The sequence below is a fragment of the Sinohyriopsis cumingii genome, chromosome 12 (genome assembly GCF_028554795.1).
Source record: "Sinohyriopsis cumingii isolate HCF-2022 chromosome 12, ASM2855479v2, whole genome shotgun sequence".
In the NCBI taxonomy this organism is placed as follows: domain Eukaryota; kingdom Metazoa; phylum Mollusca; class Bivalvia; order Unionida; family Unionidae; genus Sinohyriopsis; species Sinohyriopsis cumingii.
Genome location: NC_142972.1, coordinates 74,259,682 through 74,286,934, shown reverse-complemented (window position 1 = coordinate 74,286,934; position 27,253 = coordinate 74,259,682). Strand labels below are relative to the sequence as shown.

General features: G+C 43.2%; 2 protein-coding genes across 3 annotated transcripts in view; one reads left to right on the top strand and one right to left on the bottom strand.

The window, feature by feature from the left end:
• LOC149786749 (uncharacterized) overlaps positions 1 to 14,336 on the bottom strand; it is a 31,568-nt gene extending 17,232 nt beyond the window's left edge. The window contains exons 1-3 of one of the 2 annotated variants that reach the window (XM_089977267.1): positions 10,684 to 11,581; positions 10,188 to 10,457; positions 9,726 to 10,002 (exon numbers count right to left, since the gene is read on the bottom strand). In XM_089977267.1, coding sequence (XP_089833393.1) covers positions 9,726 to 10,002; positions 10,188 to 10,226 — 316 coding nt within the window. In that variant the 5' untranslated portion in view covers positions 10,227 to 10,457; positions 10,684 to 11,581. Of the gene's footprint in view, positions 1 to 9,725; positions 10,003 to 10,187; positions 10,458 to 10,683; positions 11,582 to 14,272 lie in introns of those variants that run through there. The other variant, XM_089977268.1, reaches the window with a different exon arrangement.
• LOC149786748 (leukocyte cysteine proteinase inhibitor 1-like) overlaps positions 12,897 to 27,253 on the top strand; it is a 54,433-nt gene continuing 40,076 nt past the window's right edge. The window contains exon 1 of the mRNA XM_089977270.1: positions 12,897 to 13,042. The gene's annotated coding sequence lies outside the window, so the exon portion shown is untranslated. The remainder of the gene's footprint in view (positions 13,043 to 27,253) is intronic.

Sequence of the window (27,253 nt, the reverse complement as noted above, 5' to 3'; positions counted from 1 at the left end):
GTTCTTGTTTCACTTCTGTCTTCACTTCTGTCTTCACTTTCTTTTTCTCTTGTGATGAAGAAGGGGTGGCCATCATCTTTTTAATCCATCCAATTCTGGAGGTAGGTGGTGTTGTTAACTTGCGTACTTTTTCTGGTGGAGTTTGAAACCCTTCTTCTTCTTCTTCTTTTCCTTTTTCTGTCTTGGTCACTGGTACTGGTACTGGTACTGGTGATGGTGCTGGACTTTTCATCAAGGTCTTAAAATCTTTCAGAGTGGGTAGAGCTGTTTCGTCTAAAGCTTTCTGGTGAAAGAGTTGCAATCGTTGCAAGAGTTGACCGTACTTTTGCGATTTTTCTGTTTCGGACAAATCTTGGCGATCCATCAAGGACTGCAATTCGTGTTGTAACTGGGACATCTCGCTCAAATGGGGATTGGGAGGTAAATGCGGGGTGTGTTGTTCTTGCCACCGATGGTATTCCATCCATCGTTTGTAAGGCACTAAAGCTAGTTTTCGTCCTTCCATGGGGTTGTCAGGGGTCGATTCTGAGATCTTGGAACTTCCGAGGCCTTTTATCTTGCTCCCACCAGTCCTCCCAACATGGTTCCCAAGACTCCTTTCAGTATGGGGCCTAACAAGAGAGGTAAAATACCTCCACGTTGCACTAACATCTTTTTTTGACGAATGGGAATTTTCTTTTGAACCATTTGGCGAAGAACGTGACGATGTTTGCCTAAGCATTGTTTCTGGTGTTTGGACAAAGGGATCGTGCCTTTCAAAACGTTCAAACAACATTCGCACACGGTATCGATGACCTCTTTGGAGGCCGTTTGAATGAGTTTTTTTCGTAGGGGTGGAGAAGCTTTGGACAGGACAGATAACATGTCCCCATGTTTGGCTAAACGTGGTGGCATTCCTTTCCTTTTCTTTCCTTGCGGTTTTCTGGAGGGTGACATCTTTGAGTCTTCAGGAGCACCAAAAAACACTGATACCCGACTTGGTCACAGGCCTTTTTTATACTGGAACGCGTCGCCACTGATTGTGTTGACGTCGTATTAGTTTGAGGACAGGCATGACACATCGTGCAGGGGTACGTAACGGACTAAATCGAGCTAGTTCTTGCTTGGACAAATCCAGTAAACTTTGTAACATGCCCGATCTTTCTTGAACTTTGATTTTGGGAGAAGGTACTTTGTGAGCAGCAGCCACTGCCACTAAATTGGAAGGTCCTGTCACTGGGGAAGTCCTTTTGGGGGTCATCAACGGAGAAGTTCTTGGTGTGATCAACGTCTCCAAGTACTCTTCAGTTCTGGGTGTCATTAACGGAGAAGTGGACAAACGTGAGGCTGCCGGAGACGCAGTCACCGCCGTGGCAGGTCGTGGTTTGCGAGTGTAAGGTTGCGTCCTGGCCGAAGTGCCTCTCTTGCGACTAGTTTTCTGTGGACTTTTCTTTTTCTGGGGACTTTTTCTCTGTTTCTTTTTCTGGGGGCTTCTTTTCTTTTTCCGCGGTGGTGGTGTCTGGTCAGAGGAGGGTCCTGCCACTGGAGAAGTTCTCCTTAGGTCCTGGTCCTTTTCTTCTTGGGGCTTCGTTGGACTTTTGTCTTGGGTATAACTTTGGGGGCATTAGGATCCCATCTTAAGAGTGAGCGAATGATGACCCCTCCTAGAGTACCGCTCCCTTCAGGTTTCAAAATAATTTGTTTTTTGGTTTGAGTGTCGATGCGGGTATCGGCCAGTTGGACCAAAGCGACTTTGTTTCGATCAAAAAAGCGTTTGGTTTGATGAGGAATCTGAATGATTCCTTGGAGTAATTGACGTGCCGTCACCGTGAACCATCGTAAGACTTCTTTGAGACTAGCTTCTAAGACACGGGCTCGTGTTTGTGGATCTTTTTCTCGACTGATGCCATACAAGGCACGAATCAATTTGACGGGAAGATGCGACTGAAGGGACGTCATGTTCACACTGTGTGAGACAGACGAAAAGGGTCTGAGGTTTTTATAGATTTTTTTTGTGGAGTGAAATTAAGTCGAGGACAGAGACGTGTACAGGACAGGCCCTCCGTCTTGGCACCAGTGGTGAAACAAGTGGGTACGAAATCGCAAATCCTCGGGGGTCGTAGGTTTCAAATCGACGAGTAAATAGGCGTGTGGCGTTTGAGTGGCATCGTCGTACGCCTGAGTCAGCCAAGGCGTTCCTAACTGTTTGGCTAAGACTTGCACTTGCGATTTATCTCGAGGGCTTTTAAACAAGACCACGTAATGCGCATTGAGACTGATGGTGCGATGGGCTTTACTTTGTTGAAACAAATTTTGGGTGATGTAAACGACACTGGCATTACGGTGATGCCCTTTGCGCGTGAACCACAGTTTAATTTCTTTATCGTCTTCTCCTAACATGTCGTCAAAAATGACCAAATGGGTTTGACGGGAGTCAGAGACGATGCCGTCGTCTTCTTTAGGAATGCCTTCCACAAACACGATGGAATCGCCTTGACTTTCTCGCGAGAGGCTGTACGCCGATTGCCACTCTTTGTAACACCACACGATTCGTTGAGGGGGTCGATCGATCAAATGATGTTTATGTTCGATCAAACGTTTGACGAATTCGGTTTTGCCTGAACCGCTAGGTCCAGCAATGAGCATGTTAAAGGGATGGCGAAGATACAAAGCCTCCCAACTGGCACGATCTAAGTGTTCGTCGATGACTTTGACAGTAGAGGAAGAGGGAGCAGAGGCAGCAGAGGTAGCCATAGTGTGAGAAATGTCACTTGTGACACGAAAACAAACAAGACAAGAGTTTATATACTTTTTTTCAGAACACGTTTATTGAATGTTTTTTTTTCAAACATGAATACGAAAGACAAAAATACATAAAAGCCAAAGGCTTAAGTACAAGAATAAAAGGCACATGATAACCATGAACGTGGAATAAACACAAGTGTTTGTACAACATGTTTTGGGTAAAGTTCTAACCAGTTCTATAGTAGGGGGTAAGGTCACACAAGTGTCCTCCCGAAAGGGTCTTTCAGGCCTGTCCACGACAGTCCCGTCCTGGGTGACGGGTTCTTCTGGCACCGTCACTAACACGGGTTGAAAAGTAACTTTTTTCCTTGAATAACTCTCGTGCATACTGGGCCACCTCTTGGGTCCAAGCCAAACCAATCTGGTTTCTTCTTCGTCAACGACATGGTAAGTTACTTCAATGAACAATGAACTATCGATCTTGCCTAGGGTTCCTTTTTATATACAGACCAATACCGACGTGACCGTACGGCAACGTAAAGTGATTGGGAAGTCGCACTCGCTTCTGGTTTACAATTTGATAGACTTTTTCCAAGGGTCGACTGACGATGTGGTGAGTGGGTAAACGTACAATCTTGTTCGGTTGATAGGTGGTCACTTTAAAGTTTCCATCCTCTCCCGATTGCAAGGCTTCTTTCAATACCCCAAAGTTGACCACTCGACTGGTACGATGATTCAGAGTCAGTCCTTTCACTTTGCACGTCGTGTGCACTTCTCCTTGTTTGTCCCGGTATTCGTAGCCGTAATTTTTGGGGCCGCCACTGACGAAACTTAGAATCTTGTCGTCGGTATGCTCGTCTGTCCAGGCTCTTAAACGGTCTCCTTCGATGTCAGGGTGATGTTGAATCGGGTGATGGATGTAAATGCAACTGTCCGTGTCAAAGTACAGGACGCGTTCTTCTAACAGTTCTAAAGCTTCGTACAATTTTAAGCGAGCATGAGCTGTCACGTAAGCCGCAATGATGACATTTCCAAAAGGGTCGTCTTGTACAAAGTCCAGATCTTCTTCGTAATTGACCAAGATCAAATCCTCTCGAACGACGTCCACGTGTTTCATGTATTTGGTTTTGTCGTGAATCATCTGGAAGTAGCGGGAAGGTTCTGTCAAATATTCCGTCTTGGGTAAACACGGTCGTTGTGCCATTTTACCCCACAAGCAATTTAACATCACTTTGGCAAACGATCGCCTGCCTTCGTTTTTTTCGATGTGGTCTAAAGAGATGCCTTCTTGTTCGTAGTATTTCTCTTTGAATTGTATTTGGTCTTCGGAAGTGTGACACCAGGAAGGATAGCCGCTGGCTTCTTGTTTCAGTTTCAAAAAGGCATCCACGTAGTCGGCGAAAATGCCTTTCTGAGTAGGGTCACCCTTGTGGTACTGTTGTGTCTTGGGAAAGTGGCAAATTTCGTACACTTCTAACAGTTGGTATCCCATGTCCAGAGCTTTGAACAATTCCACGCTGACCCAGGTTCCCGTCAAGGCACGTTCTTCCTGGCTGTGATGGCAAGGTTGGTCCTGGTTGCACGTTTCGGCACAAGTACGGCACAAGGGAAACATCAGTTTGCCTTGACAATGGTGAGGTAAGACGGGATGGTATAAGTTCGTGGGAGGCAAAACTTTACACTTGATCAAGCCTTCGTATTGTCGAATGTTTTTCAGGTCGATGTGTTCCGTCAGCAATTGCGGGTGCCCTACGGGAAAGCGACAATATTTGCACACGTAGGGATACAGCGAACACACGTCCAAGTATTTGATTTCTTCTCCTTTCTCTTCGTCGGCTTGGTACAGCAAACAGGTGGCATTGGTCCTTCCTCCGTACAAACTATCCCTCGGGTTCAACGGGTCCATGAACTGGTAACTTTCCACGAGGCGTTTAAACTCGGGATCGGTTTTCAAACGGTGATCGTACTCGTGTTCCCACATTTCCACCACTTGGTATCCTTGCTGTTCTAACTTTAGGCGTCGCTGACAAGTGTCCTGGTACAAGTCTTCCATGGTTCGTTGCAAAAACTGATTTTTAGTGTCACAGTCAGGGTAACAGACGGGACATCCATGAAATAAGCAACCGTTAAACTCGTACACGATCTTGGGGTTTTCTAAGTCCCAGCCATCGACCGAATACGTTCCGATGGTCTTTTCGCCTCCTCCGTTGCGGGCATGCTGAATCCATTTGTCTTCCTTGTCGCAGAAGTAATGTAACCAGCGTAGGGCTTTGACCGAGTATTGACGTTTGACAAAGTGGGTCGTTTGAGGACTGATGACAGCCACGGTGTTTTCAGGCATGAATCGTTGGCGGTACACTAAGGAACACGCTTTGGCAATGGTGCAAGCTTCTTTCAAAGGATCGACCCCTCCGTGTTCCATGAACAGTTCTCGAAATTTTCCACAGCAACGTCGTAAAATGTACACGTCGGAACGACAATACTTTAGCATTTCTTCCTGAAAGTCGAAGGGGTCCGAGGCGTGAGCCTGGTACCATGCGTAGAAAGCTTCTCGTTGTTCGGTACGCATGTTGTCGGGGTCGTAATAGTGAGCCTCAGGCAAATGGGGTAGAACGGCATGTTGATTGGCTTCCGTATTGAAAAAGTGTGGAAAGTACCCTTTAGCCATTTCTGTCATTCCAAACGTTTTAGGCATTCGGCTCAAAGGCATGGCCAAGTAACTCATCGAATCTTTAAACTGCACTTGTCCCACTTGCATGAAAATGATTTTGGCTCCGTTCAAAGTGACTTTAGGACGTTCGGTGCCTTGTTCCGTATAGTATCTGAGAAGAAACTGTCCATCGTATCCGGAGAAATTGTGAGCCATCACCGTGGCATGACGATGACAATCTCCGTAACGTTCGATGTCCTCTTGGCTCCACGTCTTGTCGATGGGGTCTAAGACCCATCGAGCGAAATCGGCTAACGTGTTCGGTCCCCGAGAGATTTTTTCACGTCCTCCAGGAATCTTGCTGCAGTGAGGGCAATGACTGAAGATAGGTTCCTGAATGCACTTCTCGCACGCTCGATGAGCCACGCAGAAATTAGGAATGTGAATGCCGGTCTCTTGCATGCATTCGAAATCGAAAAAGATGAAATTGCTTTTCTTCTTGTGACCGTCCTCTTTCTCTGGTGGGGGTTGGTATTTTTGCACGTAGCATTGGTGTTCCAAGTCCACGATGTGGTGACAAATGTGACATTTTTTCTTTCCTCGACATACGTGTGCCTTGGTACTGTTGGTACGTATGCCTTGTCTACACGTAGGGCACAATCTCAGGAGTTGACAAGCACATTTCTTCTGTGAACCTTGTGTTTTCAAATGTTGTTGGTAACAGGTAGGGCTGACAAACGTGCGCAGACAAGTCGAACAAGGCACTGGTTCTTCGCTCAGACAGGGTGGAGAGGCCAAACATCCTGGGCATTTCCATCCACAATACTTGTGTTGCTCTCGATTGTTATAACCATAATCACATTTCTCACAGTAATATCTGTATCCAAGGAATCCGGTGATAGTGGTAATGGTATCAAAATGGTCATCGTGATAATAAACATGAATGTATTTTCCGTCCTTAAAGTCTTGGCCTCGAAACAACAGAGGTCCGCGCATTTCTTGAGGGTGCACTTTCAAGGTGTAGCGTGGAGCTAGGGCATCTTGCAATTTTTGCACCTCAGGAATGCCACAGGGTGTGTCTTTGGACAGGCCAGCTTGTTGCAACAGGAGTTCTGCTTCGTTTCGTTGTTTGGTTCGGTTCGATTTTCGAATGTTCTCCCAGGCTCTTTTCCATTCTACCGTGTCGTTCTTGTTGGCATAGGTTCGTCCCACCACGATGGCAGGGGCTAAGCACATCTGGTCTTGAGGGTTGTTAATTCGGACGAGACTCTTTTTGGTGTTGCGAAGGTCGTCCACCAATAACATCTTTTTGCGTCCTGTCCCTTAAGGAAGAGAGACGTGAACCATTTTCAGTGTGGCTTTACCATCGGTGATGTCAAACTGGTCATTAGATTGTTGTACGTGTTGAATCTTGTCCATGACTTTGGAAGGGGTTAGTTCTGCGGGTCTGCTAAACTCGATCCAAACAGGGGATTTCAAACCGTCGTGATCTATGGATAGTGTCAAGCGATCGTCTTCTTTGGGTTGACATTGTCGCTTGAGTGAGGTGAGCAAAGAATCCCACATCTCGGTGATAAACCCTTCTGCTTTCTCCAAGGGTACGTCGGCCTTGACATCTTTAAACTTCACCGTGTAGGTGTAAGCCGTGGTTCTAAATTTTCTAGAGGAGCGCTTTTCCGTCTCTCGAATGGAATAGTACTTTTCAGGGTTGACTAAGGGTGGTGGACTTGGTTTAGAGGGTTCGGATTCTGGTTCACTCATGTCCTCTTCAAAATCACTGGCATGAATTTGTGCCAAGATTTCAGCCCTGGTACGAGGCGATAGATCACGTTTCTGCCTCTTACTTTCTTCTTCTTCTTCTTTCTTCTCGAATGAATAGGATCGTTTCATCTTGAGTGCAAAACGTCAAATGACTCAAGTTTAAACACCATAGACTAATTTATAGTCATGACAAACCAGCGTATATAAAAGGGTGTGTGTCTTGTCCTTTCACTATTCATTTCACTCTCAAGCCGAGCACAACGATGGAGGAGACTAACCAGATGGAACGTTTCGTCAGAGCTTTGCGAGGGGTCATTAGAAAATTCTCTTCAGACCAGCCGACGGACTACTCTCCTTCCTTTCGAGATAAAAGTCAAGATACTTGCTATATCTGTAAGAAGAAAGGGCTTTAGTCTTCAGAGTGTCCAGACCGTCAAAAAAGAAAAACAAACAGGGGCTAAAAAAGACAAAAGTCAAGATACCTGTTATTATTGTCAAGAAAAAGGACATTGGTCTCCAGATTGCCCAAAAAAGAAACAAGAGGAGTCAGAGGAAAAGAAGGATTCTTCAGAAGAAGAGAGGGATTCTTCGAAAGAAGAGAGGGATTCTTCAGAGGAAGAAAGAAGACAATTCTATTTAAAAGAAGCAAAGAAACAGGAGAAGAAAAGAAGAAGGGAAGAAAATGAGGAAAAAACGGTGAAGAAATTCAAAAAACAGAGAGACTAAACAAGGAGAAAGAAGAAGTCAATGAACTTTTAATTAAAGTGTTCTGTGGTGAATTGTGAATTGGATTGTAAAAAATGGAGAAAAGAATACATGAATGATATAAGGTAAGTGTCTTTGAGTTTTGATTTTAAAATAAGAAGCTACACTCACGCACTCATACACAGACACGTACTATAAGGGTAAATATGGGTTGTTGATTTGTTTTTGTTTCTTGAGTTATTGGCAATTGAAATTGTATTTCTTTTCGAGAAATGTGGGTGGCCCTGAAAAGGGCCTTTTTATTTTGGTGTAGGGGTGAGTTTAACCAATCAACTTTAACTGCCTTAAGCCTTTGCCACGGCCGAGGCCTACTTCTGATGATTGGGTTGAAATCACTAAGGGTGGTACGATAGGCTTAGTCACAGGGTTGGCGTGTTTAGCTCGGGAAGGTCGTATTCTCTTCGGTCGTGATAAAGAAGTCTGATACATTTGTTTCAGACTTCTTAACTCCGCTAAAATGTCCAACAGTACCGTAGCCGTTTGATTTTCACCCTCTTGTTTCTTTGCTGCTACTTCTTCTTGCTGTTGTTGCTGTTGTTTTTTTCTTACCTCTTCTTGTTGCTGTTGCTGTTGCTGTAGGAGAAAAGCTTGTTCCACTTCCTTTTGTCGTTGCATAAATTTCTCCAATTCTTCTTTCTGTCTCTGTCTAAAATTCTCCACTTGCGGTAATGAAGAAGGTAACGAAGGTTCCGGAACAAATTCTTGCGAGGTAAGAAAATCCACAAAATCCCAATGTACCTCTTCTGAAAGTAAGTCCGGGTTCCCTTGGGCAGTCTCCCCTGCTGGTGCACCCCAATGGATCGTTTTCTGAGTTTCCGTCATGTTGAATCACTGTCGCATAGATTGACTGCACACAAGCGCTAACTAATCTATATAGACCACCTGACGTCACAGACTGCTCTCTTCGGATTGGATGCGAGCTGACTGAATTTTGTAACGCGTGTTCGGATTGGTGAATGAATTCAATCCGTTTCAATCCTTCCTGTACCTATAAATAAGCGCAGTTCACTGCATTGATTCACCTATTCTCGTCGCTTCAAGATGTGGACCACAGTTGAGTCATCCACCCTTGTGTCTTCCATGATGTTTAGGACGGACATGCTCATGTATGTCAGGTCCAAGTGGACTGTTGTTGATAGGACAGATACTAGTCAATGGATGAGGAGAGCTTACATAGAAAGATAAGGATGTCTCAAGAGGGTACTTGTGTATGGACCAGCAGTTAGAAGGAGTTTAAGAAGAAGAAAAAGAAGATGTGACAGATGCCATCTATGTTAATATTAATATTAACATAAACCCAAAGGCCCTTTTCAGGGCCAGCCATATTTCTCGAAAAGAGATAGCCTTTCCATTGCCTACCCTTTTTTAAATTTAAATTTAAATTTAAATTTAAAAAAACTTTAAAAAAAAAAAATCCCATATTCAATTCCCCTTGTCCCTAGACAAACCCAAACTCTATTCTATTCCCATGTTAATTTCCCTTGTCCCTAGACAGACCCAAACTCTATGCTAAATTCCCATTGTCCCTAAAGTGGCCCAGCGTTTTTCTCCATGTTAAATTTCCATTGTCCCTAAAGTGGCCCAGGGGTGTTTTTAATGCTAAGTCCCATTGTCCCTAATGTGGCCCCATTTACTACTTATGTGTTTTATCATGGATAACCATTTTGTTCTTTATAGTCGCTGGGATAATGAACTAATACAGAATAATTACAGTAATAAAAGTCTTCAATATACGTTGTTCCTTCATAGATGTTAGATGGAGTTAGCTTGAGCTAATTAACATATAAATACATTAATACTCTGAAACAAATATAACATGGCTTACTTGTAATTAGACTGTGCCCCAGGATAAAGTATCTTCTGTGGTTATTGTTGTGGAATTTGACCATGTCATGCTTCCAAAAGGACACCATTGATGGGCCATCATTTTCTCTGACAGCATCTCTTCTTACTTTATCTTCCATCCCTCGGATGAGAATCGTCTTTGTATACTCGAATTTACGGTCAACAGCCTTTTCACTTACAGTCTTTTTTGCTCTTCCTTTTCTTACATTTCCTTCTTGATATCTTTTTGCAATTTTCAGAGCAAAACCATTCTTCGTCTGGAAATGAAAACACATGTATCTTACATAAAAAATGAGAATACGAAGAAAAAAAATCTAAGTACGTCAATATGACCATTATTATAAAGTAACAGTTGGGGTATGATTTTAGATAATGCCATATCCTTTCTGTTGATAAAGTTCCATGAGATGAACAATAATGAAGAGATACATTATGTTATTACCACTGTGTGGAAGGTCTTTAATCCCTTTGCATGAAACATAAAACCACTGATGGTCACATTGCTGATTGGAACATTCGATCATTGGTTCTTCTTTGACCGACTGGCACACACAATAAATCTTCTCATCTACAGTTTTCCTGCATGTGTCACCGCACACCCACTCATCTGGCAGATTGTCTTCCTCTAGGCTAAAACAACATAGATGGAAAAAGGAGCCTCTAGGGCAGGATCTATTCAGGCATTGTATCATTGGTTCATCTTCTCCCAGATCTGGAAATAATTCGAGTTTGTCAGGAGATATCTTTGTATTCGATAAGACCAAAACTGTTATTAGTTTAACAATGATGTACATAGATACTGATTTTGACTAAGTGAAGCACATTGGTACTGATGTTTATCACTTGTGCAAAAAAAAATAGAATACGGATAATTTTGAAACAATATAATTTCCATCATAAAGCTGTACAAAACAAGCTATAGATGTGTATTATTTTACCTGAAGCAGTAGTATTCTTTTGTGAAATTCTCCAGGCGATGGCACCAAGCCCTCCAATCTTTGTACAGGATTCCCAGCATTGGATCTTACATTTTGAGCATCTATGTGTCTTTCACAAGACAGGCCATCCCCCCCCCCCCCCCCCAGCACACTATGGGATACACATGAGTATCATCTCTTCTTGGAACATAATCATGCAGCCGCTCCAGTATCCCAATAACACCTGCGTTTGTTGAAGGATTTTCTGTGATCACACCAATATTAAACTGTAAAATGGAACACAGTTTAATTACTGTACTTATACCAAGCCTTTATAACAGAGTATGCAGTTAAAGCGTTTGAGACAAAAAATAATTTTCTCCACTTGCTATTGTTGTATTTTTGCCACAAAATAAATACACACATTCTCTTACTTTCAACCTATTAGAGTAAGAAAAGAAAAACAATTGCAAATCTAAAACTAAGTGCACACATATCTCCTCAGATCGTAAAAGTACATTTGTTTAAACTGCTTCATGTAAACTTTTAATCCAAAACACGGACAAATCGTAGGCACTAGCATAACAATGTTGAACATACATCAATACAACGAACAAGTACATCGTTTGAATGAGATTATTGTTATTATCGTGATAGGAGAATGGCATTTAGTATAAATATCAGGCAAGTACATACTACTTCACTTTTCCGCCTTGATTTGGACCAATGTTTGTGATCAATATGATGACAAACAAGGTCCGCCAGTGGATAGAGGCATGGGACATTTTCAGTCAGGATTCGAGACACCACAGCTTCCATTCTATCCCTGGTCGCTTGTATCTCCTCTCGAGAAGGAAAATAAGTGGACATTGGTAGATCTACAGCTCTTCTCACATCAGAAGCCTCCTTGTACATTATGGTGTTCACTCTGTTCTTTGCTATATATGCTAAGGCCCAAATCATGTACTTGTTGCCATGGTTCCTAGTATGATGCCTTGCCTTTAACTATCAACCAACATTGTTCCAGCAAATAGTATAGCCTATTTATGGTGTGAAATTTAAGAAACTAATTAAATGCTGTGTTTAATATATGTCCGTGATTCACTGCACTATGATTTATAGTCAGTATTAAAAGGTATCATTCTTCCACGGATAAAGAGACACGGGACAGAATTATCAAGGAATTTCGAAGACCCGAAAGCATAATTCGCTGTCTTGTTGCTACGGTGGCATTCGGAATGGGGATCCAAATCAGCGATGTTGATATCGTTATTCTTTGGGGATGCCCAAAGAGCATTCTGAGCTATTGGCAAGAGATGGGAGATGTGCCAGAGATGGGAGAAAAGGTTATGCTTGTCTCCTACCTTATATGACAAGCATGATGAAGACAACAACAGATGAAAACATGATAGAAGTTGCGAAAAATCGTCAAGTCTGTTTAAGAAGAAAAATTCTTGAGGCATTGTGGATCCCCGAAATGGATAAGCTTCCCGCTGGCCTAAAAGAATGTTCCGCGGGAAGTTGCAATATATGCTCTTGCGGCAAATGTAACTGTTGTGTAAATTGTTGCAACACTTGTCAATGCAGTGGTCAGAAGGGAAGAAGAAACTATTGTTTTTGATTAAAATATAACATTATCCATATGTTATAAGTTATGGTGTAAAATTATAACAGACGTATATATGTATGTATGCATGTATGTTTGTATTCATAAATACCATTGTAAATGTTATTAATAAAGATCATCATGCTGATCATGTTATAAGTAATGTATGTATGTATGTATGTATTCATAAATACCATTGCAAATGTTATTAATAATATTCATCATAATAATCATGTTCTTCTTATAAGTAATGTAAAGTATTAATATGTAGATATGTATGTATGTCATAAAATCCATTTATACCATTGTAAATGTTATTAAATATGATTGAAGATACTACCACTAGTAATAATAATAAATTATTATTATTATTATTATTATTATTATTATTATTATTGTGTAGCATATTTTCACATCTGAATACAGTTTGTGGTCGTTTTACAATTTATTTATCATTCACTCTATCTCATATTTCTGACATGAAGTCTCTCTCTCTCTCTCTCCTAAATTTCTGCCGTAACGACACAGTTCCCACCCAAGCATCAGTAAATTCCTAGCGATCTACGCCTCGCTAGACGGTTTTCACGCGTTACTCTTGCCTCGTGGTGATGCTGCTTTACACATGCGTGGGTAATTCAAATCTGAGGTCAACAGCCGATGAATACACAGGTGTTCTGTTCTGACAGGGATTTATACTAAAAAAGTGTGTGTTCTAAAGGATTTAACACCGTGGATCATTAGAAGAGGGATTATACTTACCGTCTGAATACAAAGGTTAGTCTAAATAAATTTATTAATTAATAGCGCGGTCCGATCATCCGAGGTGACATAGCTCGGACGTCTCAGCACGAGTGGTGCAGAACAACGTTGGTCTCCGCCGCCAGTCAAACAAAAAAAAAAAAAATGGTGGAGAACAACTTGCTGGTCTACGAACCCCTATGCATTGTAGCCTGGAAAGCTGTATTATCGCGGTACTTAATGTTCTTATCGGTACTTATTAAAACTGTTTTTCTATTGCTGCTTACTTATTATTTATAAATTTTCAATGACTTTCCATCTTTCTAGTCCTATAAAAATATTTGTCAATCGAAGCTGGTAAATGTAAATATAACAGCATATGGTGACTGACCCAGATTAACGTACCATGGGGGAACAACTCTATATTATCGCGGTATTTGTCTAACTTACGTATGGTAGCACGCAGGTATTATAATAAAAATAAAATACCACTTAGCTATGAAAAGAAATGTCCCCGCTTGTACTGGCATAATATTTCCAACATAAACGGAAGGATCCAATAATAAAATCAAACACACATATGTAATTCAACTGTTATTCCATGAATAACAAAATTACAAATTAAAAGCAATAATTATTTAACTTTATATGAATTTTAAATGCAATGTGGGCAATGAACTGTGAATATATAACAGCTATTAGTAATATTATTATTGAAATATTACTGATTTCAATAATGTTTAACTGTTATTATAATCTTTTATATATACGAGAAGTATGATCATAAGTAACATTTTGTAAATTTTGGTCCATATTGGCTACCATGCAATGAAATTGCAACCTTAACCTTGTAAGGACATGTATGACACAATCAGTATATGACCTATACTCATCAAACATCAGACAATACACTGAATATATTTCATAATCAAAGCCGATTCTGGTATATCAAGTTCGACTGGAGTTTTCTATATGATGATAAACGTAAACTAATGCACTTTACAAAAAAGTGATGTACGATATTTGCCTCCTTACTGGCTACAGCTTTACATATGTAAACAACTGCTAGACGACGCGAGTCCAAACTTAATCGGGAAATCCCATTTGCCGCGATAATATAGAGCCCGCGATAATACAGCGTTAGACTATAGGACTAGTCAGTCACCCGTGGATTCGCTCGGAGAAAAAGCATGCGCATGTCATGACTGTAAAAATATTAGCGTTAGATAAAGAACGTGCCCACTACCGGTAATTGTAAAAACTCACATGACCAAAACTTCTGAACAACAAATTTTTAACTTCCAGTGGGTTACACCCACCCACTTATCGTATACAACGTCAGTAGTCTGGTTCCCGGTTCAATGACAACCCGGTTTTGACGCAAGTAGTGAATAGGGATACTATAGCGTCAATGGGACTTAGCATTAAAAACACGCCCTGGGAACATATAGCGTCAAGGGAAATTTAACATGGAGAAAAATCGTGGGAACATATAGCGTCAAGGGAAATTAACATGGAGAAAAATCGTGGGACTGTTGAGCGTCAAGGGGAATTGAACATGGGAATAGGGGACTGTATAGCGTCAAAGGAATTTAAACAGGGTGGGACTGTATAGCGTCAAGGGAAATTGAACATGGGATATTTTTTTTTAAAAAAACTTAAAAAAAAAAAGGGGGTAGGCAATGGAAAGTCATTCTCTTTTCGAGAAATGTGGGTGGCCCTGAAAAGGGCCTTTGGGTTTATGTTAATATTAATATTAACATAGATGGCATCTGTCACATCTTCTTCTTCTTCTTAAACTCCTTCTAACTGCAGGTCCATACACAAGTACCCTCTTGAGACATCCTTGTCTTTCTATGTAAACTCTTCTCATCCATAGACTAGTATCTGTCCTATCAACAACAGTCCACTTGGACCGGACATACATGAGCATATCCGTCCTAAACATCATTGAAGACACAAGGGTGGATGATTCAACTGTGGTCCACATCGTGAGGCGACGAGAACAAGTGAATCAATGCAGTGAACTGCGCTTATTTATAGGTAGAGGAAGGATTGAAACGGATTGAGTTCATTCACCAATCCGAACACGCGTTACAAAATTCAGTCAGCCCGCATCCAATCCGAAGAGAGCAGTCTGTGACGTCACGTGGTCTATATAGATTCGCTAGCGCCTGTGTGCAGTCAATCTATGCGACAGTGATTCAACATGACGGAAACTCAGAAAACGATCCATTGGGGTGCACCAGCAGTGGAGACCGCCCAAGGGAACCCGGACTTACTTTCAGAAGAGGTGAACTGGGATTTTGTGGATTTTCTTACCTCGCAAGAATTTGTTCCGGAACCTTCGTTACCTTCTTCATTACCGCAAGTGGAGAATTTTAGACAGAGACAGAAAGAAGAATTGGAGAAATTTATACAACGACAAAAGGAAGCGGAACAAGCTTTTCTCCTACAGCAACACCAGCAAGAAGAAGAGGTAAGAAAAAAACAACAGCAAGAAGAAGTAGCAGCAAAGAAACAAGAGAGTGAAAATCAAACGGTCACGGTACTGTTGGACATTTTAGCGGAGTTAAGGAGTCTGAAACAAATGTATCAGACTTCTTTATTACGACCGAGGAGAATACGACCTTCCCGAGCTAAACACGTCAACCCTGTGACTAAGCCTACCGTACCACCCTTAGTGATTTCAACCCAATCATCATCATCAACAGTACGCAGTCCAGAAGTAGGCCTTGGCCGTGGCAAAGGCTTAAGGCAGTTAAAGTTGATTGCTTAAACTAACCCCTACACCAAAAAAGGCCCTTTTCAGGGCCACCCACATTTCTCGAAAAGAAATAGCCTTTCAATTTGCCAAAAACTAAAAAAAAAAACATTTTACCCCTATAGTACGTGTCTGTGTATGAGTGCGTGAGTGTAGCTTCTTATTTAAAATCAAAACTCAAAGATACTTACCTTATATACTTAATTTATTCTTTTATCCATTGTTACAATCCAATTCACAATTCACAACAGAACACTTTAAAAAGTTCATTGACTTCTTCTGTCTCATTGTTTAGTCTCTCTGTTTTTTAAATTTCTTCACCGTCACACTCTTTTCCTCTTCTTCCTCCTCGCTTTCTTCCCTTCTTCATTTCTTCTCCTGTTTCTTTTTCTTCACCTGTCTGCTTTCTTCCTCTGAAAAATCCCTCTCTTCTTCCGAAGAATCCCTCTCTTCTTCTGAAGAATCCCTCTTTTCTTCTGACTCCTCTTGTTTCTTTTTTGGGCAATCTGGAGACCAATGTTCTTCTTCTTGACAATAATAACAGGTATCTTGACTTCTGTCTTTTCTAGCCTTTTTTTTTCTTTTTTGACGGTCTGGACACTCTGAAGACCAATGCCCTTTCTTCTGACAGATATAGCAAGTATCTTGACTTTTATCTCGAAAGGAAGGAGAGTAGTCCGTGGGCTGGTCTGAAGAGAATTCTCTAATGACCCCTCGCAAAGCTCTGACGAAACGTTCCATCTGGTTAGTCTCTTCCATCGTTGTGCTCGGCTTGAGAGTGAAATGAATAGTGAAAGGACAACACACACACCCTTTTATATACGCTGGTCTGCCATGACTATAAATTAGTCCATGGTGTCTAAACTTGAGTCATTTGACGTTTTGCACTCAAGATGAAACGATCCTATTCATTCGAGAAGAAAGAAGAAGAAAGTAAGAGGCAGAAATGTGATCTATCGCCTCGTACCAGAGCTGAAGTCTTGGCACAAATTCATGCCAGTGATTTTGAAGAGGACATGAGTGAATCAGAATCCGAACCCTCTAAACCAAGTTCGCCACCCTTAGTCAACCCTGAAAAATACTATTCCATTCGAGATACTGAAAAGCGCTCCTCTAGAAAATTTAGAACCACGGCTTACAAATACACAGTGAAGTTTAAAGATTTCAAGGCTGAAGTACCGTTAGAGAAAGCAGAAGGGTTCATTACTGGGGTGTGAGATTCTTTGCTCACCGCACTCAAGCGACAATGTCAACCCAAAGAAGACGATCGCTTGAGACTTTCCATACAACACGACGGTTTGAAATCCCCTGTTTGGATCGAGTTTAGCACGCCTGCAGAATTGACTGCTTCCAAAGTCATGGACAAGATTCAACACGTGCAACAATCTAATGACCAGTTTGACATCACCGATGGAAAAGCCACACTGGACATGACCCACGTCTCTCCTCCTCAACGGACTGGACGCAAAAAGATGTTATTGGCGAACGAGCTTCGCAGCATTAAGCGTAGCCTCGTCCAAATTCACAATTCTCAAGACCAGATGTGTTTAGCCCGTGCCATCGTGGTGGGACAAACCTATGCCAACAAGAACGACACGGTAGAATGGAAAAGAACCTGGAAAACTATTCAACAATCCGACCGAGCCAAACAACGAAACGAAGCAGAACTCCTGTTACAACAAGCTGGACTGTCCAAAGACACACCCTGTGGCATTCCTGAGATGCAAAAATTGCAAGATGCCCTAGCTCCACGATACACCTTGAAAGTGCACCCTCAAGAAGTGCGCGGACCTCTGTTGTTTCGAGGCCAAGACTTTAAGGACGGAAAATACAGTCATGTTTATTATCACGATGACCATTTCGATACCATTACCAGTATCACCGGATTCCTGGGATACGGTTATTACTGTGAGAAATGTGACCATGGTTATAATAATCGAGAGCAACACAAACATTGCGGATTGAAATGCCCAGGATGTTTGGCCTCTCCACCCTGTCTGAGCGAAGAACCAGTGCCTTGTTCAACTTGTCTGCGCACGTTTGTCAGCCCTACCTGTTACCAACAACATCTGAAGACGCAAGGTTCACAGCAGAAGTGTGCTTGTCAACTCCTGAGATTGTGCCCTACGTGTGGACAAGGCATATGTACCAATACTGCCAAGGCACACGTATGTCGAGGAAAGAAAAAATGTCACATTTGTCACCACATCGTGGACTTGGAACACCAATGCTACGTGCAAAAATACCAACCTCCACCAGAGAAAGAGGACGGTCACAAGAAGAAAGGCAATTTCATCTTTTTTGATTTCGAATGCATGCAAGAGACCGGCATTCACATTCCTAATTTCTGCGTGGCTCATCGAGCGTGCGAGAAGTGCATTCAGGAACCTATCTTCAGTCATTGCCCTCACTGCAGCAAGATTCCTGGAGGACGTGAAAAAATCTTTCGGGGACCGAACACGCTAGCCGATTTCGCTCGATGGGTCTTAGACCCCATCGACAAGACGTGGAGCCAAGAGGACATCGAACGTTACGGAGATTGTCATCGTCATGCCACGGTGATGGCTCACAATTTCTCCGGATACGATGGACAGTTTCTTCTCAGATACTATACGGAACATGGCACCGAACGTCCTAAAGTGACTTTGAACGGAGCCAAAATCATTTTCATGCAAGTGGGACAAGTACAGTTTAAAGATTCGATGAGCTATTTGGCCATGCCTTTGAGTCGAATGCCTAAAACGTTTGGAATGACAGAAATGGCTAAAGGGTACTTTCCACACTTTTTCAATACGGAAGCCAATCAACACTCCGTTCTACCCCATTTACCTGAGGCTCACTATTACGAACAACGAGAAGCTTTCTACGCTTGGTACCAGGCTCACGCCTCCGACCCTTTCGACTTTCAAGAAGAAATGCTAAAGTATTGTCGTTCCGACGTGGACATTTTATGGCGTTGCTGTGGAAAATTTCGAGAACTGTTCATGGAACACGGAGGGGTCGATCCTTTGAAAGAAGCTTGCACCATTGCCAAAGCGTGTTCCTTAGTGTACCGGCAACGATTCATGCCTGAAAACACCGTAGCTGTCATCAGTCCTCAAACGACCCACTATGTCAAACGTCAATACTCGGTCAAAGCCCTACGTTGGTTACATTACTTGTGCGACAAGGAAGACAAGTGGATTCAGCATGCCCGCAACGGAGGGGGTGAAAAGACCATCGGAACGTATTCGGTCGATGGCTGGGACTTAGAAAACCCCAAGATCGTGTACGAGTTTAACGGTTGCTTATTTCACGTATGTCCCGTCTGTTACCCTGATCGTAGCACTAAAAATCAGTTTTTACAACGAACCATGGAAGACTTGTACCAGGACACTTGTCAGCGACGCCTAAAGTTGGAACAGGAAGGATACCAAGTGGTGGAAATGTGGGAACACGAGTACGATCACCGTATGAAAACCGATCCCGAGTTTAAACGCCTCGTGTAAAGTTACCAGTTCATGGACCCACTGAACCCGAGGGATAGTTTGTACGGAGGAAGGACCACTGCCACCTGTTTGCTGTACCAAGCCGACGAAGAGAAAGGAGAAGAAATCAAATGCTTGAACGTGTGTTCGCTGTATCCCTACGTGTGCAAATATTGTCGCTTTCCTGTAGGGCACCCGCAATTGTTCACGGAACACATCGACCTGAAAAACATTCAACAATACGAAGGCTTGATCAAGTGTAAAGTTTTGCCTCCCACGAACCTATACCATCCCGTCTTACCTCACCATTGTCAAGACAAACTGATGTTTCCATTGTGCCGTACTTGTGCCGAAACGTGCAACCAAGATCAGCCTTGTCAGCACACCCAGGAAGAACGTGCCTTGACGGGAACCTGGGTCAGCGTAGAATTGTTCAAAGCTCTGGACAATGGGATACCAACTGTTAGAAGTGTTCGAAATTTGCCACTTTCCCAAGACACATCAATACCACAAGGGTGATCCCAGTCAGAAAGGCATTTTCGCTGACTACGTGGATGCCTTTTTAAAAATGAAACAAGAAGCCAGCGGCTATCCTTCCTGGTGTCACACTCCCGAAGACCAAATACAATTCAAAGAGAAATACTATGAACAAGAAGGCATCTCTTTAGACCACATCGAGAAAAACGAAGGCAGGCGATCGTTTGCCAAAGTGATGTTAAACTGCTTGTGGGGTAAAATGGCACAACGACCGTGTTTACCCAAGACGGAATATTTGACAGAACCTTCCCGCTACTTCCAGATGATTCACGACAAAACCAAATACATGAAACACGTGGACGTCGTTCGCGAGGATTTGATCTTGGTCAATTACGAAGAAGATCTGGACTTTGTACAAGACGACCCTTTTGGAAATGTCATCATTGCGGCTTACGTGACAGCTCATGCTCGCTTAAAATTGTACGAAGCTTTAGAACTGTTAGGAGAACGCGTCCTGTACTTTGACACGGACAGTTGCATTTACATCCATCACCCGAGTCAACAGCACCCTGACATCGAAGGAGACCGTTTAGGAGCCTGGACAGACGAGCATCCCGACGACAAGATTCTAAGTTTCGTCAGTGGCGGTCCCAAAAATTACGGCTGCGAACACAAGGAGAAGTGCACACGACGTGCAGAGTGAAAGGACTGACTCTATATTATCGTACCAGTCGTGTGGTCAACTTTGGGGTATTGAAAGAAGCCTTGCAATCGGGAGAGGAAGCAAACTTTAAAGTGACCACTTATCAACCGAACAAGATTGTACGTTTACCCACTCACCACATCGTCAGTCGACCCTTGGAAAAAGTCTATCAAATCGTGTACCAGAAGCGAGTTCGACTTCCCAATCATTTCACCTTACCGCATGGACACGTCGGTATTGGTCTGTATATAAAAAGGAACCCTAGGCAAGATCGATAGTTCATTGTGACTACCAAGACCGAGCGAACAAGATGAATTCTTTCAGAGAAACACAAAACAAGTTGTTTAGAAAGGCACAATTCAAGTGTGAGGCTTCGGAAGTGGAATGCGATTGTGAGCCTTGCGATGGGTACGATGCTGTACGTTGTGTCCTTAGCGATGCCGTAAAGCATCATGGGAACTTTAGTGTCTCTACCCCTATCATGGAAAGTGATGCTGTGCGTGTCAAACCTGAGGGTTGCGAAAGTGATGCCGCTCGTCCTCTTGGACATTTTGCTGGGTTTCGTTTTAAAGGGGAATGTCCACCTTCACGTCTACCCCCCTACGGATGTCATCCAGCCCTGAGCAAACTCCTGTTCATGTCACCCAACCCTCATCGAAACAAACCTGTGAAAGACGAATATTCGTTTCCTGTGCGTTTGTCGGAATACTGCGACTTTGAAAATCGACTTCAATCGTTCAAAGGAAAATGGCTTAAGTATCTCGGAGGCCCGACCCCGGAATAATTAGCCAGAGCCGGATTTTTCTACTTGGGCGAAGGAGATAAAGTCAAGTGCTTCAGTTGCGGTGTGTCACTTCACCACTGGGAACCGCAAGATTCGGCCTACGTAGAACATGCTCGATGGTCATCGAATTGTCATTACTTACCCTTAGTGGGACCGAGACATTAAAGTAACTTACCATGTCGTTGACGAAGAAGAAACCAGTTTGGCTAGGAGTCAAATGTTGGACATCAACGAGACCAGTATTTAAACTTCATTTCAAAAACGATATTGAATCATTACCTAAAGAACTGCAAGAGAAGATTTACAAGGATGTTTGGCAGGGACTTGCCAGAGTGAAATCTCAATGGGTGAGTGTAGAACTTTTGTGCCGAGAAATTCATAAGAGGAAAGTTAATAAAGTCAACCAGTGTGTTAGATTTCTTTGGGTCAAGTGTGCATTCGTCCTATTGTATTACTCTAGACCGTTTACATCAAAAGAGTTCAGTGACATTCTTGGACGTTACCCTGCATGGCACTGGCCAGAAATTACTCACAATGTGGATTACTTTTGCTCTAGGAGAAGATTGTGAATTGTACGGACTGACCAATTCATGGATACTTTACAAGAGAACATTCGTGCTTTGCCTGTGGAGTTGAGAGAACACATTTACCGAGAGCTGGTCAAAATACAAGGCAAACGTAAGGAACAATTGCATCCGTTACTTCACCAGATCTTTAACCACTGGTACCTGAATGATATAAGAGAACTGATTCGTCAGAAATTGTTTCAGTGGTCAGACCTTGTTAGTGAGTTAGTGAATGAACGAAATGTTCATCATTTTGGTTACTTCGAGATTCACCTAGAGCAACGCATTGAGGAAGACGAGTTAAAGGATTACCAACATATGTTACGTGGAATCTGCTTAGCAGAAGAGAAAACTTCTAATCGAAGTTTGAACTGTAGGTTACAGTATTCTAGATTTCCTACTGGAGAACGAAGATGTCTGGGTAGAATGTACGTGTATTACTTCCGTAAAAAAGAGAGCATAAAAACAGGAATCCATGCCACGGCTTGTCACAAGTGATTGAACAGATTCCGTGGAAGGAACTCAGTGACCATATTCAAACCGTGGATCATTACCATCGATTATTACAAGAACTGTATCCATTCAATTTGGGTCGACAAGTGGTGTGTGTCTTAGTGACTTGTTTTCTGGGATTTCGTTTACCAGCCGATTCTTTGTGGACTCTTTACGATCAGTACTTACCACCTCAATGGCCTTAAATGGTCACGAAAAACTTCTTTTGCTCAAAGCCTTGCGGTTTCATCTGGATACTTCTCGACCTGTACGGGAAAAAAATATTCGTCAACTTTTAGCTACCCAAGACGTGTATGACGATGTGTGCGTAGCTTGTGACTTACATCCCCATTGGACAGATGTCCGTGCCTGGAAAGAATGGGATTTTGAGGCTTGGACCCAAGAAGTGGCCCAGTATGCACGAGAGTTGTTCAAGGAAAAAAGTTACTTTTCAACCCGTGTTAGTGACGGTGCCAGAAGAACCCGTCACCCAGGACGGGACTGTCGTGGACAGGCCTGAAAGACCCTTTCGGGAGGACACTTGTGTGACCTTACCCCCTACTATAGAACTGGTCAGAACTTTACCCAAAACATGTTGTACAGACACTTGTTTTTATTCCACGTTAATGGTTATCATGTGCCTTTTATCCTTGTACTTAAGCCTTTGGCTTTTATGTATTTTTGTCTTTCGTATTCATGTTTGAAACATTCAATAAACGTGTTCTGAAAAAAGTATATAAACTCTTGTCTTGTTTGTTTTCGTGTCACAAGTGACATTTCTCACACTATGGCTACCTCTGCTGTCTCTGCTCCCTCTTCCTCCACTGTCAAAGTCATCGACGAACACTTAGATCATGCCAGTTGGGAGGCTTTGTATCTTCGCCATCCCTTTAACATGCTCATTGCTGGACCTAGCGGTTCAGGCAAAACCGAATTCGTCAAACGTTTGATCGAACATAAACATCATTTGATCGATCGACCACCTCAACGGATCGTGTGGTGTTACAAAGAGTGGTAATCGGCGTACAGCCTCTTGCAAGAAAGTCAAGGCGATTCCGTCGTGTTTGAGGAAGGCATTCCTAAAGAAGACGACGGCATCGTCTCTGACTCCCGTCAAACCCATTTGGTCATTTTCGACGACATGTTAGGAGAAGACGAAGAAGAAATTAAACTGTGGTTCACGCGCAAAGGGCATCACCGTAATGCCAGTGTCGTTTACATCATCCAAAATTTGTTTCAACAAAGTAAAGCCCATCGCACCATCAGTCTCAATGCGCATTACGTGGTCTTGTTTAAAAGCCCTCGAGATAAATCGCAAGTGCAAGTCTTAGCCAAACAGTTAGGAACGCCTTGGCTGACTCAGGCGTACGACGATGCCACTCAAACGCCACACGCCTATTTACTCGTCGATTTGAAACCTACGACTCCCGAGGATTTGCGATTTCGTACCCACTTGTTTCACCACTGGTGCCAAGACGGAGGGCCTGTCCTGTACACGTCTCTGTCCTCGACTTAATTTCACTCCACAAAAAAATCTATAAAAAAATCAGACCCTTTTCGTCTGTCTCACACAGTGTGAACATGACGTCCCTTCAGTCGCATCTTCCCGTCAAATTGATTCGTGCCTTGTATGGCATCAGTCGAGAAAAAAATCCGCAAATACGAGCTCGTGTCTTAGAAGCTAGTCTCAAAGAAGTCTTACGATGGTTCACGGTGACGGCACGTCAAATACTCCAAGGAATCATTCAGATTCCTCATCAAACCAAACGCTTTTAAGATCGAAACAAAGTTGCTTTGACCCAACTGGCCGATCCCCGCATCGACACTCAAACCAAAAAACAAATCATTTTGAAACCTGGAGGAAGCGGTACTCTAGGAGGGGTCATCATTCGCTCTCTCTTAAGATGGGATCCTAATGCCCCCAAACTTCTCCCCAAGAAAAAGTCAAACGAAGCTCCAAGAAGAAGAAAAAGACCAGGTCCCCAAGAAGAAGAACTTTTTCAGTGGCGGGACCCTTCTCTTACCAGACACCACCCCGAAAAAAAGAAAAGAAGCCCCAAGAAAAAGAAAAGTCCACAGAAGAAAACTAGTCGCAAGAGAGGCACTTCTTCGGCCAGGACACAACCTTACACTCGCAAACCACGACCTGCCACGGCGGTGACTGCGTCTCCGGCAGCCTCACGTTCATCCACTTCTCCGTTGATGACACCAAGAACTGAAGAGTACTTGGAGACGTTGATCACACCAAGAACTTCTCCGTTGATGACCCCAAAAAGAACTTCCCCAGTGGCAGGACCCTCCAATTTAGTGGCAGTGGCTGCTGCTCACAAAGTACCTTCTCCCAAAATCAAAGTCCAAGAAAGATCGGGCATGTTACAAAGTTTACTGGATTTGTCCAAGCAAGAACTGGCTCAATTTAGTCCGTTGCGTACCCCTGCACGACGTGTCATGCCTGTCCTGAAGTTGATACGACGTAAAGACAATCACTGGCGACGCGTTCCAGTATAAAAAAGGCCTGTGACCAAGTCGGGGGTATCAGTGTTTTTTGGTGCTCCTGAAGACTCAAAGATGTCACCCTCCAGAAAACCCCAAGGAAAGAAAAGGAAAGGACTACCACCACGTTTAGTCAAACATGGGGACATGTTATCTGTCCTGTCCAAAGCTTCTCCACCTCTACGAAAAAAACGTATTCAATCGGCCTCCAAAGAGGTCATCGATGCCGTGTGCGAATGTTGTTTGAACGTCTTGAAAGGCACGATCCCTTTGTCCAAACACCAGAAACAATGCTTAAGCAAACATCGTCACGTTCTTCGCCAAATGGTTCAAAAGAAAATTACCATTCGTCAAAAGAAGAAGATGTTGGTCCAACGTGGAGGCATTTTACCCCTCTTGTTAGGCCCCTTACTGAAAGAAGTCTTGGGAACCATGTTGGGAGGACTGGTGGGAGCAAGATAAAAAGGTCCTCGGAAGTCCCATGATCTCAGAATTGACCCCTGACAACCCCATGGAAGGACGAAAACTAGCTTTAGTGCCTTACAAACGATGGATGGAATACCATCGGTGGCAAGAACAACGCACCCCGCATTTACCTCCCAATCCCCATTTGAGCGAGATGTCCCAGTTACAACACGAATTGCAGTCCTTGATGGATCGTCAAGATTTGTCCGAAACAGAAAAATCGCAAAAGTACGGTCAACTCTTGCAACGACTGCAACTCTTTCACCAGAAAGCTTTAGACGAAACAGGTCTACCCACTCTGAAAGATTTTAAGAACTTGATGAAAAGTCCAGCACCATCACCAGTACCAGTACCAGTACCAGTGACCAAGATAGAAAAAGGAGAAGAAGAAGAAGAAGAAGGGTTTCAAACTCCACCAGAAAAAGTACGCAAGGTAACAACACCACCTACCTCCAGAATTGGATGGATTAAAAAGATGATGGCCACCCCTTCTTCATCACAAGAGAAAAAGAAAGTGAAGACAGAAGTGAAGACAGAAGTGAAACAAGAACCGATATCCCCCGCTCAGACATCCTCCTCTTCAACACCTATTGCCGGTCGCACACGCAAAGCATTGCAATCCAAGAAAATACCCCAAGAGAAAAAGAGTAGCATCCTCCAAGAGTGGGTGTCTTATTAACACACCAACCAACACAAAAAACTGGAAAAAGTCTTAGCCAGCATTTACTACGATCCCTCGCATCCTGCAGGTTACGCAGGAGTTCAAAAATTGTATCGTGCTGCCAAAACTCGACTGAAAAGTCTCCGTTTACCTCAAGTGCAACGATGGTTACAAGAACAAGCTATCTCCACTTTACACAAACCCATTCGACGCAAGTTTGCCAGAAGTCGCACCCGAGTGGAAGGCATCGATCATCAATGGCAAGCCGATTTAGCCGATGTCTCTCATTTGGCCAGCTACAATCGTGGCTACAAATATTTGTTTTGTGTCATCGACGTCTTTTCCAAATTTGCCTGGGTCGTGCCCTTGACTTCCAAATCGAGCAGCGAGTTAGTGCGAGCCCTGCAACGGGTGTTGAAACAAAGCGGTCGTCACCCTCTTCGATGGCAAACGGACAAAGGCACCGAAATTTCTGAACCAAGCTTTCCAAAAAGAATTAAAGAAACGTGACATTCATTTTTTTACCACCGAGAATCCCGAAACCAAAGCCAGCATCGTGGAACGTTTTCAACGCACTTTGAAAGAACGCATGTGGAAATATTTCACGCATCACCACACTCTGAAGTACATCGACATCTTACCGCACCTGGTGCAAGCGTACAACCAATCTTACCATCGAAGCATCGGACGTGCCCCGCAAGACGTGACTCCCGAGAACGAAGTGTTGGTGTTTGAGCGCCTGTTTGGTACGTCCCCGACGAGGGCTGTCCCCAAGAAAAGTGGAATGTTGGCCGTAGGAGATTGGGTGCGCATTGGCAAAACCAAAAACGCACTTTCGACAAAGGTTACTTACCTAACTGGACGACCGAATTGTTTCGCGTCACCGGACGAGTGCATGGCCGTCATCCTACCGTTTATAAATTGGAAGACATGAACGGAGAAGTGCTCAAAGGAACGTTTTATTTGCCCGAGTTACAACGTGTCACCAAAAAAGAAGACGACGTGTACGACATCGAAAGCATTCTCGAACGCAGAACCCGTAAAGTGGGCAAACGACGTGTCAAAGAAGTCAAAGTACGTTGGAAAGGATATCCACCCAGTTTTGATTCTTGGATCGACGCTTCGCAAGTCATCGACTATAAAAAGAAGTGACCATCATGCCCTTTCACACAGACGCAGCTACGTCGACCACTCCTTCACCTAGTTCTTCTGTGCAAGATTTACAAAAACAACCCTTGTGGGTGTGGTGTGGAGAACGTGTGCCTAAAACGCAAATCGTCTTTTTCTGCCAAATCTTCGTGGTGTATTGTGTCATCGGGGCAGCCATTGCCAATTTGAGTTTGCAACAAGGAGACAAACAATTGTGGACCATTTT